The 17,014-nt window shown below is 36.4% G+C and overlaps 1 protein-coding gene across 9 annotated transcripts in view; it reads left to right on the plus strand.

The window, feature by feature from the left end:
• LOC139994486 (protein couch potato) overlaps window positions 1–17,014 on the plus strand; it is a 183,243-nt gene that overhangs the window by 115,425 nt on the left and 50,804 nt on the right. For 7 of the 9 annotated variants that reach the window (XM_072017194.1, XM_072017230.1, XM_072017248.1 and 4 more), the window contains exon 3: window positions 4,928–4,981. The exons of the other annotated variants lie outside the window; for them this stretch is intronic. In XM_072017194.1, the coding sequence (XP_071873295.1) occupies window positions 4,928–4,981 (54 nt within the window). The remainder of the gene's footprint in view (window positions 1–4,927; window positions 4,982–17,014) is intronic. 9 annotated transcript variants of the gene reach the window in all.

Below are 17,014 nucleotides of genomic sequence, written 5' to 3' on the forward strand. Positions count from 1 at the left end.
TCTGCTGTTTCGTATTTTATGAATGAACAAAGCCTTCGTATATCGCGAAATAAGTATCACGAAGTTAATGAATCGACATTTTCGTTGAATATTTCGTGCCTGATCAACAAACTGAAGATCGAAAAAAGAATGGATTCGTCGATACATCGACGTTTTTATTCGTTTTCTACTCGACGAGGGAAAAATTTGAAAAACCAAAGAATTCGTGGAATTGTTTAATCGATATTCCTCTTTATCGTTTGGTATTTAATGACTTAAAGGAAAACTTTCCAAACTAAAAGAAATTGTTTCGACAGAGACGAACATCAACTTTCTATAAAACTTCCATATTTTATTTTCTACTTAATCGACGAGGGAAAAATTTGAAAAACCAAAGAATTCGTGGAATTGTTTAATCGATATTCCTCTTTATCGTTTGGTATTTAATGACTTAAAGGAAAACTTTCTGAACTAAAAGAAATTGTTTCGACAGAGACGAACATCAACTTTCTATAAAACTTCCATATTTTATTTTCTACTTAAATTTCTCAAATAATTATACATTATAAGTCGATTTATTATGCTACGATTTCAGTAATTTATAGCGCGACAGCAACATTCAAAATGAATATACATAAGCACGCTTCGCTGCTTGTAAAAGAAAATTGTTGAAGATAAGGACTACAAACTGTATTCGCGGTAATTTTTGTGACCGTATAATCGCGTTTTATTCTAATTTACTGGATCGTAATACTGAAACAAACGGAAATGTTACAAATCTTGAAATTAAATTAAATAATTAATTGTAGTGCTAAAAATAAAAAACAAACTTTAAACATTTAATCCGACCAATACGATGTAGCAAGTAGTAAATTTAAAAATCCAAAAAATAGTCAGCAATTGGCACCGCGTTTAAGAATTAGACGTGTTACATAAAAAATTGAATAAAGCGTGCGAATAAAGATGAAAATCGTGGAGGAAGACCAAAGGTCCCCAAAAATCTCTCATATTCCACGTTACCGATAAATTTTCGCCCTATTCGACCACGTTACGACATTCTTCTTATTTTCCTCGCCAAATAAACAGAGATAAATCCCGATCGACGAATGCGACGAGTAAGGGCAACGCGATCCATCAAATTTGCTCGAAAAAACCGAAGGAAATACGGCCGCGTTGTCATCGGCTTCCGGTGAAATTTATTTCTCTAGATTTCTAACCATCGATCGTTCGCTTATCTGTCTGATCGAACGAACAACCATCGTCCATTTTTAATATCTTTGTGACAAAATTAGTCGTTCCAGGAATTTAAAAATTAGCTTAAATGTGACGATAACCTTAATGGACGGAGTTTTCGTAAATGAAACATGCGCGGAATGAATGCAAAAATGCGTAGAAGGGTATAAGATTTAAAAAAGTGACGGTTTTGAGATCTTCTAGTTTACAAACTGCGGTGATAAATAGAAAGACCCGGTATTTACAGATGAAATTTTTCTTTAACGTGTCAGGGTTCTATGAAAAGGCAAAGTTGATTATAAAATAAAATATTTTCCCATCTTTTGCCCTTTTTTTGAAAAAAGCTATTAAGTCGAAAGAATTTGTCAAGGACGCAAGATTTTGTTAATAAAAGAACGGTTTAGAAATTATAAAACGACGCAAAGAAGCGATTATCGTGCAAAGGTGATAACGTTTGAAGAACGTGTATTTTATGATTTCTCGTTGTAACGTTAATTTTCCGTTATCATTTCCTAACTATGACGCGAGATGCAATGAGAGCAAAAGAAAAGATAAAGGCGAGCTTTCCCGTGTATCGTATATTTTATTTACGAAACGAGCAGACTCTCGCTTGTCAGGTGTACGAATGTTTTATTTATCAAAACGAATCTTCGATCTTTCGTTTTTGAGATAAAGTTATTTACTAGGTCAGAGTTCGAAGGAGATGACGATTTTACGATACCCTTGCTGAAAGAAGTCCTTTTACTGAAAATATCTTTCGCGATTATCGTTTCAGTACCAATGGCAAAGTGAATAAACTGCATAAGTACTTTCAACTTCGTCTCGATGATATTTTCAAACAGATATACGTATTAAAAGGCATCCTATCGAAGTAAACGCTTTGAAATAACCTTGGCGAAATAAAATAATTCCTCTCAAAATTAACGATAATTACTCTATTTTATACATTAACCTACATTTTCTTCTTTTACTATAATTCTTTCCTCGTATGTTACGAGTTTATGAAAATATTTTCCCGTCTTTTCTCTCGGTCGTGAGAAAGCTGGTTACATTTCACGGTTTAGAAAGAATTTGTCGAGGACGCAAAATTTATTATTCGCGAAACAATTTGATTGGAAAAGTATGAAGTATGAAGAAAATGCTCTTATATCACTTTTTCATTGATCGTAAATTCTGCAAAAATAATATATCTGCGAATAACATCTCGTTCGATCTGGCAATTTTTCTTTTCTTGACAATGTTTAAACCACGGGCTATTACTCTAAGAAAAAGTTGACGAGAGCTTGGAAAAACGTAAAGTAAAACGCAAAGTAAAAAATTCCCTAACGAATGCGCTCCTGTTCTACTTTTCTATTCGTCGTAAGTCCTACAAGAATAAATATATTTGCAAATAATATCTTGTTCGATCTTCCGATTCTTCTTTTCTTGACGATTTTGAAATCGCGGCTGTTAAGTTTTCTTATTCAGCGAAATCGATTCGAAACACTCGAACGACGTCCCTCGTAAGCATTTCAAGGCATCTTCGTTATCGCGCTTTCAAACGAAACCAACCAAGATCTCAATAACCGTGCCTGCATTTCAGGATTAAATTAGCATTAATGGTCGTGATTTAATTCAAGTATCGAGTATCGATCGAATCGTTTGTTGATAGAAATCGCGAGCTATTCTGCAAAGAAAAAAAAGAGACTCTTTACGGAGAGTAATTCCAGCGTGACAAATTAAAAACGATCAAAAGGGATGGACGCTTTGTCGAACTTTTTAATTCGATTACGATTTTGAATAAAAAAATTATTTATTAAATCGCGTTATGCGTAATTTGTTTTTGCTACAACGTGAGTTTGAAACAAAGTTTCTTCTCGGGTTGGAAAGAAGATGAATAAAAAGAGAGAAAGCGAAATTGACGCATCGAAAACGATTGGACGTATGAGTGGTGCAATTTTCAATGTCCGAGACAAGATGTTTTCGTATATTTCGCCTTTGAACAGATGAAAATGAACCGCAGGTAGATATCACGGAATACGAACGAGACATAGCAGAGACCTGACGCTCAAAGCATATTTGTATCGTAAAAAGTTTGAAGGTTTTACAACGCTTTCGATATTATCCGTTGTATGTAAAATAGTAAGAGCGAAAAAGTGTTACCGGTTGAAACGAAATTTTGAAAGTAGAATTTGAAATAGATATTGATTGTGAAATATATAAAGCGTCAAGATTTCTTTGTAAAGTCGTCTACGCGTAAAAGAACGTTTACCATCCTTTCTTAAAACATTCATAATTTTACTTACATATAATAGTTTCTTAAAAGCTACAATGTTATATAAATTTAATTAGACCTAAATTTACAACCCTCACGATAGAAATATTCTTTGGTATTTGTAATTAAAATCGATTAACGAATCTTTTGCAAAATCTTTTTCTTTCTTCTTTCTTTCTTTCTTTTTGAAGCAACTTACAAGCGACTCGTTGGTTGTTTTATTTTAATTAAACGGTATATATCCTTCGGTAACGTTCCTACGAGGACAACGATGAGCAAGGAAATTAGAAACAAGGTTGGATTCATAGGAAATCTTCGGTCGAACGTGTTTGCCTAAAATTGCTGCGCTCGAGTTATTCGGTTACGTTTTAGCTACGGTAGAACAGATAATTGTAGAGCAGATATGCAAATTTCCAAGATTCTCATTCTCCGTCTACGAGCAAACGCTTTTGCTTTGAAGTAACTTCGCTTCGTACTTAACACTTTGATGATCACGCTATGCGAACACCGTCTTCTTATATATTCGTAAATTCCTGATCGTCGTTCGTTGATGTTAATGTTTTAAAAGTCGCATTAAGCGCACGATACTAAGCTGTGATTTTATCCAGTGAATATGAAATGGAAAGTTGTGCAGAGAGATTTTATTTTTTCGTTTCTCAGCTTCCTGTTCTATTAGTATGGTTCTATATTTCGTAATTAATAGTCTCAATAGTTAAATTACTACAAACTTTGTTTCTTTGTTAGAAATATTTACTTGCGAATTCACTTACAATCAGTTTGTTACATATACATTTTATATATATATATTTCTTTTTAAATAAATAATTCGTTATTTCTTATTCCGAAGCATACGTTACTTTAATCAATTTTCTAATACGTTTTAATTATTGTAGTTATATCGATATGCACCTGATGCGACGATACTTTTTCTAACTCACTTTTGATGATCAGTAACAACGTGGAAACGAACGATCTTTTCTTCCAATGAATAGAACATCGACAGAAACCATTTGTAATTTTAAAAGAAACGACCAACAAATCATACCATTTCTAATTTTCTAATTTTCAAATTCGAATTAACAATTAAAAATGATTACCTTTTTCAGAATTGTAGAAGGCCACAAAGAATTTACCATTAAACTGTTAACTACCAGCGGAAACTGTTAATCGCTACCTATTATCAACATCCTCAGCCATAATAACTAATTTATTCAGAATTTTTTTATCTTTATATTCTTAAGCTTTAAATGAAATATATACATTATGATCTTTCTACAAATTTTTTTCTACTACCAATTTCCTTCGCCAACCTAAGATTACATCCTGATCCTAAAATTAAAACAGCCCTGATTAATGCATAAGCCAATTACCAGTTTAACGCAGGACGATCCAGTTCCATCAAAATACTCCGCTCTTTGTCTCTTCGTTTGTAATGACGCTCGGGAATTCGTTCTGTTTCAGGGGTACGAGGGGTCCCTGTTGAAAGTCACAAGCAAAAATGGGAAAACAGCGTCGGTGAGTCATTATTTTTGCAAATTACTAGCCGTATTTCATCCTTTGCCCGTGCGGCGTGTGTAAAACAGCGAAGAAAAAAAGAAAAAGAAACGAGAACGAAAATAAAAAATAGAGCGTTATCGCGTGCTTTTAACGCGAACGATGGATCTGTTCTAGATTTCCATCCGGCTATTCTCCATACGCGTTTATCGAGGAAACGAACGAAAGGAAGAGAAGTGGATACAGAAGTGGAGAGAAGGAGAAAAATGTTAGGAGGGTAAAATCGAGGTATTCCTTCGCGAATACACCGATTCCCTTTTACCTATTCGAGAGATTTTTCCATCGATCGATGGAACGGGTCGACAAAGTGTCGAGATTTTCGTGCGATTATTCGTTGGTGAGGAAACTGATGGGAAAACTCGCCGCGAGTACCGGAAGTTTCAATCGAATTCTACCATCGAGAAAGTGGTTCGTCTGCTTTTGAGGAAAATTCGTCATTTTTCTTTTTTTTTTTTCTTGTCCTTTTTCCTTTTTCGGCGATTTCTCTGGCCTTTTGTTCGTTTTCGTCGATTCGGAAAGGAACGAAGACATTTTCGAGAATTCTCGTTTTATTCTTTTACGTGTCCGTTATGTATGAAAGATTTACGATGCGAGCTCTATGAGCTTTGTCAGTATTTTCCACGAATACAGTTATTTAACTCCTATCGCGATCCACTTTAAAAGAAATAATGGTTTTCGAAAATGGAAATTATTACAATATTATTACAAGCGTAATTGTTACACGATATTTTTACGATTACGACGAAGCAAAAATATCGTGTGAAAAAGATACGGGTAAAAATGAAAGCGAAAATATCGTATAAACTTCGACTCGTAAATACGAAAAATTATCGCAAAGATCTACTCTATAGAGTATAAGATCTTTGTTTATTACTTATCAATCGGTACAACTTATCGAACATGCCGCTAAAGTTGTTGGATCTCCTCCTGAGTCATCCTGAGCACAGCACAGATGTAAAAATTTCGAATAAGAAAGATCAATAACGTCCTGTATAAAAGTAGTTATCGTAGACGCTCGACAAAAGAGGACAAACACTCGACAAACGAAGGATTTACGGTAATCCCGTTCCAAACTCGGAAGAAGTGAAATAAATAGTTTCTCGGCGAAATCACTGACCTACGAAACGTTAACCCATTAACAAAACGAATATCACATTGGATATTCGTAACAATTTATTCGCACAGAAATTCTCAATTTTTCTATCCCATTGTTATAAACATACATTGCGAATATATTATTTTATAACGCCTCATATTTAATACGTTAAAAATACATTAAAAATTGCTATATAGGTCACCTTTCAATCAAAGATTCGAATACGTTAGAAAGGTTCCCTCCCTTTTATTACGACAATCCGATACTTTCGTTTCTATATAGTGATATAGGCATATAGGCAGTTTTACATTCCATTTATTCGTCGTGAAGAAATTATACGGGTGACGAAGCTATATTTTTCTCGAATGTATCATTGAACGGAAGCGTGGGATATCGGAATCTTTGGCGCACTTTTCGCTAATGAAATCCAGACAAAACGAGATCCTGTAATAATGTCATCCGAACCGGGGAAGAAACATAGAGAGCTTTTGGTTAGGGCAGAAAAGATAATTTAACGGTGTTCTCTCGAGACAAAACTGGTCTTCTTGTCTCGGAATTATTACTCGGCTCGCTTAAACGTTCTCATCCTCCTCCTTCTTTTACGTTCTCCTTTATGCGATAACACGCGGATAGGTCGACGACGAACTGCGTTAAACACAATTTCATGACTCCAATAATGGCACCATCAACCTGTCGCATTTCTTCTAGGATAATATTTCCATCTATAACGTTTAATGTATCGAGACCACGTATTAGACCAAACGTACGAGAACGCGTAGTCGGTCGTATCGATATTCGGATATTACCACTCTATTCTGTACTATATCTGTATTTGTTGCTTTATACAAGAGAAGATGATTTAAATATAACATTTAATCGTACAATAAATTTTTATTAAAAAATTATCTTATCTTCGTACGATACACGATGAGTACGGCAGATTGGAAATCATAGCGGTGTAAGCGAAGATTTTCAGAATCTAAATTCAATATACTTTAACATTTAAATCTATCGCGCGCTTTAATTTCGTAATTAATTAAGTTCCAACTTTATTATCTGTCGTAACACATTCGTATGACTTGAGAAAATATAACCAACTTTCTGTAACAATAAATGCAAAACGCAGTATTGCGAAATCTAACGGTGGACTGAATCGCATCGCCATGATTCTTTGTACTTGATACGTGGACACTTGATCACGCTCTGTAAATCTAGCAATTCTTAAAAACAATTCAAACTGCAAAATAGATTCATCTCGTATAATTAACGTCAGAGAAATTGAACACTAATATTTTGATAATACACCAAAAAATTCGACGCGTCACGAAAAGGAAAGATTATATTAGCTTCGATAGAGGACAACTTGTAATTTTCCATAGATAAAAGGATAAAATTTATCGTGAAACTGCACAATTATTAATATTAATATCGAGATAAAATTGTAAGGAAAAAGCATGCAAATACGATACAGTGGAACCTCCAGTATCCGAATCGACAGGGAGACAAAATTCGTTTTTAAAGCTCGAACGAGAGAATTTTCGAATAATGGAAACCGCGTCTCTTCTTTACAGCTATTATTCCATATCTCGATAACCAATATTACATCTTTTTATTGGCGAATCAAATTTTATGAAAGCAAGGAACGGACAAGTATTGGTCCGCTCGCTTGGTCCGAACGCGTCTTTATGTCATCGATATAATGATTTATAATATAATAATACAACGATAGTAATATAATTCACTGTATCGCGGGAAATTAATGGAAATTCGAGAGGTTTATAGATCTGTTCGATGAAATATTCCGTTGAATTCGCGGCAACGCAAACACAACCTGTGTTTTCCCTGTCGTTCGCGTTCTGCCTGATCTTTACTAATGTAAATGTTATTTTTCGATATTTTTGCTGTCGCCGATATGAAATACGTTATTGCGACGATCGATGGTATTATTTATCGGAAATAATATGCGTTGATACCGTATCAGATCGGTGAATAGAAAAAATTGCATTTCTAAAATTTCAAATTAACGAGCTCGGAATTAAAACGATGCTTGTCAAATCTCTCAATTTTTTTTTTTTTTTTTTTTTTCTAGATAAAATATCGTAACAGTCGGAAGAGAGATTCGTAACTTGATCGATTACCGACGCTGTAGAAAGATCGTCTATGACCTAACCTATTACAATACGATCATAAATAACGTCCAGTTGCGTATAAACAGCTATGCTGCTTGGTGAATATTTTAAAAACGACAAACTACGAACGAAGGTCGAAGGTGCCAAAGTATCTTTTCTTCCTTTTCCTTTTTTCCTTTTCTTTCTGTTTTCTTGGTTTCCGAGAAGAAGAAAAATCTTGACAGGACTTGTTTCGATTAGCAGGCGAATATAGCTATTACAAATATCGACTAGAAACAGCGCTGATCGTACGATAATTAACACAAAATTCAACATCGCATTGTCCCTGCTAATGGTCTCTTATAAACGTTGACGAAACACGATAACAAGTATAACCGACGGAAAATTCAACGTTCCATTGTTACTGGCGATAATCTATTACAAATGTTAGCTAAGGAAGCCTCTGACAATTCTCCCTCGCGTCTCGCAACACGTTCTTAACGATACCCAACACTCCCTTGATATCAAGGACAAACTCACCTTTACTTTTTTACCAAGAATCCACGCACCCTACTACTTTCCAACGCCCAAAGATATACTCGTACGATGGGTCAGCTACGTCGTGAATGGTTTTCTCCATGGGTCTGGTTCCCTTCCCCTGTCCACGCGTAATTTCACTTTTATGACTCGCTGTGAAAATTCCGATATACAGCGGCTGCGATAAGTATCGGCGTATATTCCTATTTTCCAATGTAACTGTTTCTTTTATCAGCTTCTGCGTTTCATTTTCACGGTATCAAATTTTTATAATCACGTTGGCAATTCGCATTGCGAATTTACTGAAATTAACTCGCAGAATTTATCGACTCGCCATGTACGATATTTTAATGGAGTTACGCGTGCACGTAATTAACGTTTTATCGAAGGAAAACGATATAGGGTAACTGTAACTGATATGGAACGACGCTTTATATGGAACGCCGCGATATCTCGCCAAGTAACTGACAAAAAATCAATCAGCAACGGTGGAAAATATTTCGTTAGAAGCAAAAGACAAGCGCATTCGAATTTCGCTTGAAAATCGCTCGTTTTTTTACATTTTTTACCGTGTCTTCGAGATACTTAAACTTTTGCATGGTTAACTGTTAGCATACGAATATCCGTTAATTTTGATTTAACGTTAATTTCATCGAAAGAATGGCATGTTTCTCTCTTTAACAAACTTTCAAAATCGGACGTTCCATGTTAGCTGCAATTAGCCTACGTATCGATCCGATAACCAACGCAGTGACTATACGAGTGACTTTCCAATGAAGCGTCCTTTTATCAGGTTCCCTAATTCATTTTCGTAGTATAGGATGTTTCCGATCGCATTTTACGTCAAAGAAACATAAAAGGAAGAGGCAACGCGCTGCCAAACGATACGAAATCCGATATTCTTGGAGCTAATTAATTGGTCTGTAAAAATGCTATAACAGATACAACGGTGTGCCAATATTTTTTCTAACCATTGTAAATCACCGTCTATTTCGCAAATTTATTAACCTCGCAGCATCAACGACGTACACCGTATACTTGTTCTACGTTTTAGCAAATGGAAAAGAAAACGAACAGATAGAACGTTAGCAGAATTAACGAGCCACCACGACATTAACCAACCAGCGACAAAAAGAAACAAAGTCTACGGCGTTACGTGAGTCACGTAACGATGGAAAACGTCTAATCGATTCGACTGCAAAAAAATACATCAATTTTATGCCTTCGCGGAAGGCATCGTGGCCGCCATGTTGGGTCAGATATACAACGTTCAACCGTGATAACGTTAATTTATGCGCCACCAGTGGCAACACACGCGTCACACGCGACACACAACGTTGCCAACGTTAACGTTGGAAAATCCTTTCACCCCGTTCGAGCATTAAGCGTTTTCCACCCTCCTCTTTCGTCCGGTTCTCCGCGTTTCTATAGGGTGTTAAACAAAAAAATGTAAACGATACTTGTATAAAGTTTGAATCTAAACGCGAAGACAATGGAACGAGTCCGTGTACAGAAACGTCGTTCGAGGTTTGTGTCTCGCGTTATAAACAATTTAAGCTGACGAATCCTTCTCTGTGTTCCTCTCGTACTTCGTGTTTCTCGCTGCGAGGCGAACGAACGAGATTAAACGAAGTTTACGAACGAACAATACGACGAGTACAATTTTCTCGACTTCTTGATTTCGATGTTGTCTAGCGCACAAAAGGATACGCTTTAATGTAACAACACGGTTGAAAGCTTATTCAAAGATACGTACGAAAGCTTTTAGCAGCGGATGACAGACCAACGAAGTTTCCTCGTGAATTCTAAAGTTTGTCTAAACTTTGCGTTTGAAGAAACTCGTGGTCGAAAAAAAACTTGTCGTCGAAAAAGTTTATCTCAACATTCGTGCAACGATAACCAATATTTTTTGAAATCGATATTTTTCGTCCAAATATCTTTCGACGAGAGTTCGACGAAGCGTCGACTATGGCATGGTGCTGGAATTTTAAAGAAATATATATAGTCTGGTGGAAAAACTAAAAACGTGACATATCGCGTCTTCTTGCTCCCGCGTTCTTCGAATATAACAGCCGAAATTCTATCGTCGCTCGCGTTCGCTCGGAGAGAGTGAAACGGAGGAGCGAGGACAGCTGATTTATTGATCTACGACTACGTTAGAGAGCTACTCTAGTGTATTTTTGGCGCAGCAAATTAAGTTGCTTGTAACTGGAAGCCCAAGCTTCGAACGACTCCTTTATACGCCAACTATCTTCCATATCTCGACATCTATCCTCGCGCCTTATAAATCTCGCTCACTTTTATTTGAACACCCTGTATTACGCATCTATACGGCTACGTGTGTTCACTTTGTGCGACTATGATGCGCGCGGCCGCCCTGGCCTTTACTCGTACAGCCGAGAATTCTAAAATAACGAACGGGAGGGGGAGATCGGCATCGACCCGAGCAAGGAATGCATTTTCGCATCGAAGGATGCCGGATGACGTCACGCTTGAAGGCGAATTTGATCTCGAACGGCCGAGTTCGACGGATCGACCTCGTTTCCCTTCGACAGGGCTGTGTCGTGAAAATACGCGCGATTGGAAATTCGAGATGCGTGTAAAGAGATCTCGCTGGTGTTCGGGACAAATCTGTGGCCTCCGAATGAGAGAGAATCGTCGCATTAACGATTAAAGGGCTGCGTACGGTAGGAGGATATTCGATAATTTAGTATTAACGGGGTAAGTCTAGTGGGAAGGTGAAATTGCACCCAGTGCTGCATAAAATTTGTAGGAAAAATATTTCGGATAGTTGGCAATTTTAAGCTTTAAGCGATCGTTGTACCACCGTTCGAATAAAATGGTATTTTAAATACGAAGGAAATTTACGGCGAATAGAATATTTTTGTCTTCGCGTTGTGACGCGTACAATAAAATACTTGAACTTTGTGTTAAAAATAGTATTTAAGATGTTTTTCGATAGCGAAAATAGATTAAGCAGAGAGCTAATATCGGAACTCGACGGTCTATAATATTCGCAAATTAAATTTATTTTCTTCGCGAGTATGGCTATTCGCGCGTAACAAAGTGCATCGTTCAAAGTTTTCCATCGCTTAGACTACTCTCCTTTATGAGCAGAAAATCAATCGAGCGAAACTAAACGGTCTTTCGATGGAAGGACGTATCATATTTTAAAGATAATTGTTTTATCGTGTATCTGTGATAACTTTGAATTCGCGCGTCTTTCTCGCTGTCAGAAATATCGTCAGCGTATTCTGCTTCGCGAAAACGAAGAAGACAAAATTCGTGTATCCGGAGTTGCAGTTTCTCTTAAAGCTTTCGATATCGTTTCTCCGATACGATTACGTTTATCATCCATTACATTCTTTAAAATCTAACGTAACTTCTATGTTGGATAGCGAACAAAAATAAATTAAAATAAATAAGATGTTTCAAATACAATTCTCGGTATTTTCAGTATCCTGCAAATAAAATATCGTTTTCAAAATCTTTCTCTCGCAAGTAAAACATTTTATTTTCGACAACAGACGTACGAACTAAAATAAAACACAGGCTAGTGTTTGGTATTTACTGCTTGAAATATATACGAGAAATAAATATATCGGAAGTTTGTGAGCATTAGATACAAAGAGTATACATCGCGGATGCTTTGCGAAGAACGCGGTCCTCGTTAAAGGAGAGATGGAATCGTCAATTTGTCTTCCGAATTGCTCAGATATCATATGAATTCATAATTTGTGGATATTTCCAAATTTTCTTTCGATATCTTTTTTCGTGGACAAATACAATATCGAATTTGTCGATTCCGTTTATCGTTATGCGTGGAAAGCGCGTATCGGTGACTACGAAGCTTCTCTTATTGTATAGATACTGGTTTCCAATTAACACGTTTCGATGATCCTTTATTGTACAAAATGTTCTATAACTTTTTGTTCAACCACGTAAAAGTCTTAACAAACGTTTCTCTAAATAATATTTCTTCTAAAGCCATAAGAAGTTGTAGAAGATTGGTTTCATCTATGGTAAAAATTTTCAAATCAGCCACCATGTGTTTCGACATAAACTCAAACGAAAACGACAACTTTCTTTTCGTTCTCTCGATTCTTTCATATAACGCGGAAGATTTAGGCCAAATATAATTACTTCAAAACTGACAACCAAATCGTTGCACTCGCTTTAACAGGCATTACACGTTCTCCAACTTTCCATTCAAAGTACAACCATTTTCAACGCTCTATACGTACGTTCCGTATTTCTATTTCAAAATAGAAGTAAGTATTATTTCCCAAATATCGCTCTTTCTTTCAACGTTGTTTGATAAAATATTTCTCTTCGAATATCAATAATTATAGAAAGCTTTAGTCCGCCAATATTCCTGTCTCTTTTTACTTTTCTCCTTATTTAATATTTGTCTTCTAGAGACATTTTGTTAGAAGTAAAATTTAGTCTTTCGAGTTATCTCGTACGTTTTCATCTGTTATAATATCATCGAACGATGCCGTAAAAAGTTCTCGTTTTCTGGGATTGTCCCTTTACGGATATCGCTGGCACCGTTAGGTACGAGCGCGCAGATCGATACGAGTTTCCTCTACCATTTGCTCGCGCTAATTGCCCCGTTCGTCGAGCGGCAAATTCGACAGTTTATCCTTCCTCGTAGAATTTTACGGTTAAAAATCGACGCCATCGTTTTTTAACAAATTTTCCCATTCGAGGTTCCAACTTCGATATTCGTTTGCATTCGCGCGTCGGATCAAAGAGGCCGTGGCAAAGGTATTTTCAAAATCCTTTTACCTCGAATCCAGTTGATTTTGCACCAACGATACAAAGATGTAACGACGTTTGGAATCGCGGTTCTTGCATTCAGGTGAAATTCTCATTGATTTTACGCTTTCTTTTCGCGTCTTCCCTCGGAGTGATATTAGTAGATTCGCTCGAACGACGAACGCCACTTTCCAATCTTTCCTTTTTATAGATCCCGATGAATTCCGTACTTCGCATTTCACTTGCTGCTACTGGCGTCAAGTTCCTGAACTTTGCTTTTACGGTATTCCGTCGTTTCCCTCGCTTTTACGGTATTTCCGTGCTAAACCAACGTTTTGTTAAACGTGGAATCTGATGATTTTTAACGCCCTGGATCCTTGATCTTCGCTCGCCACGACACTTGAACCGGCGAGAAGTTTATTAAAATTTTGCGTCAAATATTTTCAACTTTTATTAAATTCTGCTTCGCGAAATGACAACTTTTTAAATATCAGTCTCTGAAACGCGAGGCTCGTAAATTTTAGCTTTTATGAAATTCGTCTGATTTTGTCCGTAACGAATTTACGAAAATAATTGTAAAATATTTGCTATTATCGTTCGACGATATTTCAACGAATGGAATCTTCGTTGATTTTCAAAAAACGTAAGATTTATAGTTTCCACTATTGCCAACAGTTGTCCAACTCTATTGTAGAAAAAATAACAAATCCGCTGTTGTCTTATCGAATAAAAAGTTTAATCGAATAATATCCAATGTAAACGTAATTTCAGTATTCTTTCGTATTCCCTTATTTTTTCTAAAGAAATCAGTTTGAGGCGCTTCTTTGAAAAGGTAAGAAATCCCCAGGAAGATTCTCGCAATTCCTTCCGACGTTCCCTGGCGAAAACAGCGAGTATAAAATAAAATGAAAGTTAAATCGAAACGATGAATCCATTTCAAAAGTTACGTCTTTCCCTTTACACCCATCCGGCGAATACAATTTTACCTCGTAACTCTCATCCTTTTCGAGAATCTGCCTGTAGCGATCTCGTAGAACCGGCGGAAAACAAAGACACGGTAAACTTTGAATGAAAGAAAAATGAAGCTCGTTCGCGAATTACGGCAATTTGCCTGGCAACGACGCGACGCGAACGCAATCTATTAGTTGGGGAATAAGTAACGGGTAAAAAATAATTCGTGCCATTTGCAACTACTTTGCGCGACTTTGCACTTCGTGGAAAAGAAGGGAAATTTCTTCCGGCGGAAGAGGGGGCGGCGGGAGAGACCGTATCGGAGAAAAGTCGGGCCAGATTCGAGACGCGTTCGCGTTCTTTTACGAGCCAAGCTCGAAAATGTTGCACCAGCCGACTGCATTGTAATTTTCCAACCCTTCGATTATGCGGAATCGGGCCGAGCAGTTGCTTTACCGCCATCGTTACACGCATAATCGCGCACGTGTGTATACTATTTTCCATCGTCGAGCTTGCGTTATATGCATGAAACACCTTTGTCGCCATTTTTCTTATCTGTCGGTTCGCGTATATAATGCGAGCAATATACAGGGTGTCCCGTCTTAATCGCGATTCACGCAGATATCTGCCAAACTATACGTTATTCGATAAAACGTTTCCAATAAAACTTGCTTCGTTTCCCTTTCGTTTCTTCGTCTTGCGATGGTCGAAAATTTTATCCGGCCGAACGGTGCCTTCGAGATTTCAAAGGTAAATACTTGTGTCGAGAAACGATTAGTTTAAAACATATTTTTACTTCAATTTTTTTGGAAAATCTGTTTCTTTCCAATTGGGAGTGTTTCGCCTGTTAAGTCGACTACGAGGTTATCAACGGCAACGTTAGATTTAGACTAATTTTAGTGTACGTATTCGTTTCTTTGACGAAATTTAGCGCGTTCGGGCTACTATTTTACCAGTTCCGTGATCTCGTAACGTTAAATCTGCGTCATGTATCAAGTTCTATTCCGTGTCTTTGTATTTGTGTTTCGATATATCTACGTACATTTTTTATTATTATTATTTTTTTTTTTTGTTTTATTTATTGCGATTTTGCACAGTCCTTAGACGGGCCTTTCTTTTCTGCTCATATTATTACATGGTATCTGTTGGTAGAAACGTTGAATTTTACTACGGATTTTTATGCTTCTGGTTGAAGACCAGGTTGTTCTTTCCTTGTCTTTCGTATTGCTCGATTCGATGAAATTAACTTGATCGAAGTATCTTTCAGACTAAGCATTTTCAAATCTTGGTACTTTTTTATACAGAAATAAAAACAGCTTCAAATGGTGTATAAAAAGGTGTATGTACAATTTATAAAGAGAAATGAAAATTAAATTCCTCGTTGATAATCGAGAATAGGGTGATACGTGAATTCTTTTAATTACGGAGTAGAATAGTTGCTATTTTGCTATACGATACATAGATGTACTCGTAGCTAGTAAGATTATTTTGCTTCGATATAAATACTACGAAATAGTGTTTCTTTCTTAGTTTTGTTAATGTGTTAGGAATTAACATTACGAATTCTAGTATTCTTTCATACTTTTCACTAGATTAAAAAATTATATTTTTATACACTACGAAGAAAGGATAATTAACTAATTTGATTTATATTAAACGATCGAGTTAATGGCAATGGCAGTAACAAATACAAATATCGAGACCTTTTACTTTAAGTAATTTTACAATCAACGATTGCTAAAAGTTATCGGAGTGTTAATAAGTAGGAATCAAGACCGTTTCTAAAATATATTTATCTTTTACAAAGATTTATTTTATTTGTGCTAAGCGAATGAAAATTACTATAAAACGGGGAAAGTATGCGTCAAAATGACACATTTACGTACGATGCACGAGGAAAAGTGGAAACGGGGAACGTGAAAATTGATTGCTCTTCGTCAGGCAGCACGCAACCACTAACCGTTAACCTACATGCGACCACCACGATGAACCTATTGATAAAAATAAGCCCGACGAAACGTTACATTACGTTCGGAAATTCCGTGTTTCGATAACAGTTCCGGGAACGTAACCGGTAGCACGAAACGAAAGTCAGACACACGATTCACTCACTGTACATGTAAATAAGTATTTCCCACGAATCGATACGCGAATTCGATGTCGCGACCAAACATATATAGAACATTTTATCGTATTAGCTGTTAGATTCGTGTATCTATCATTTTCCTTTGAGAGAACTTTTATCATTGTTATTCGTTTTATTTGACGTAGAGTCGACAATTTTTATGCTCGCTAGCGACCGCGATCAACGAAATACAATAACAAGAATATAACATTTAAAAAATCACAGTGTAGGTGTACTTTACATCTTATTGTAAAATAAGGCAAGTCGGAAACTCGAGTTATAGCGTCTAGTAGCTTGATAATAATACTATCTGGTACCGTTTGAACGTATATCGTATACAGTACAATTATAGTATAATACAATAGAATATGCAGTATGTGTCGGAACTAGATGGATAGTTTACAATATCATAAATA

The sequence above is a fragment of the Bombus fervidus genome, chromosome 2 (assembly GCF_041682495.2).
Source record: "Bombus fervidus isolate BK054 chromosome 2, iyBomFerv1, whole genome shotgun sequence".
Classification (NCBI taxonomy): domain Eukaryota; kingdom Metazoa; phylum Arthropoda; class Insecta; order Hymenoptera; family Apidae; genus Bombus; species Bombus fervidus.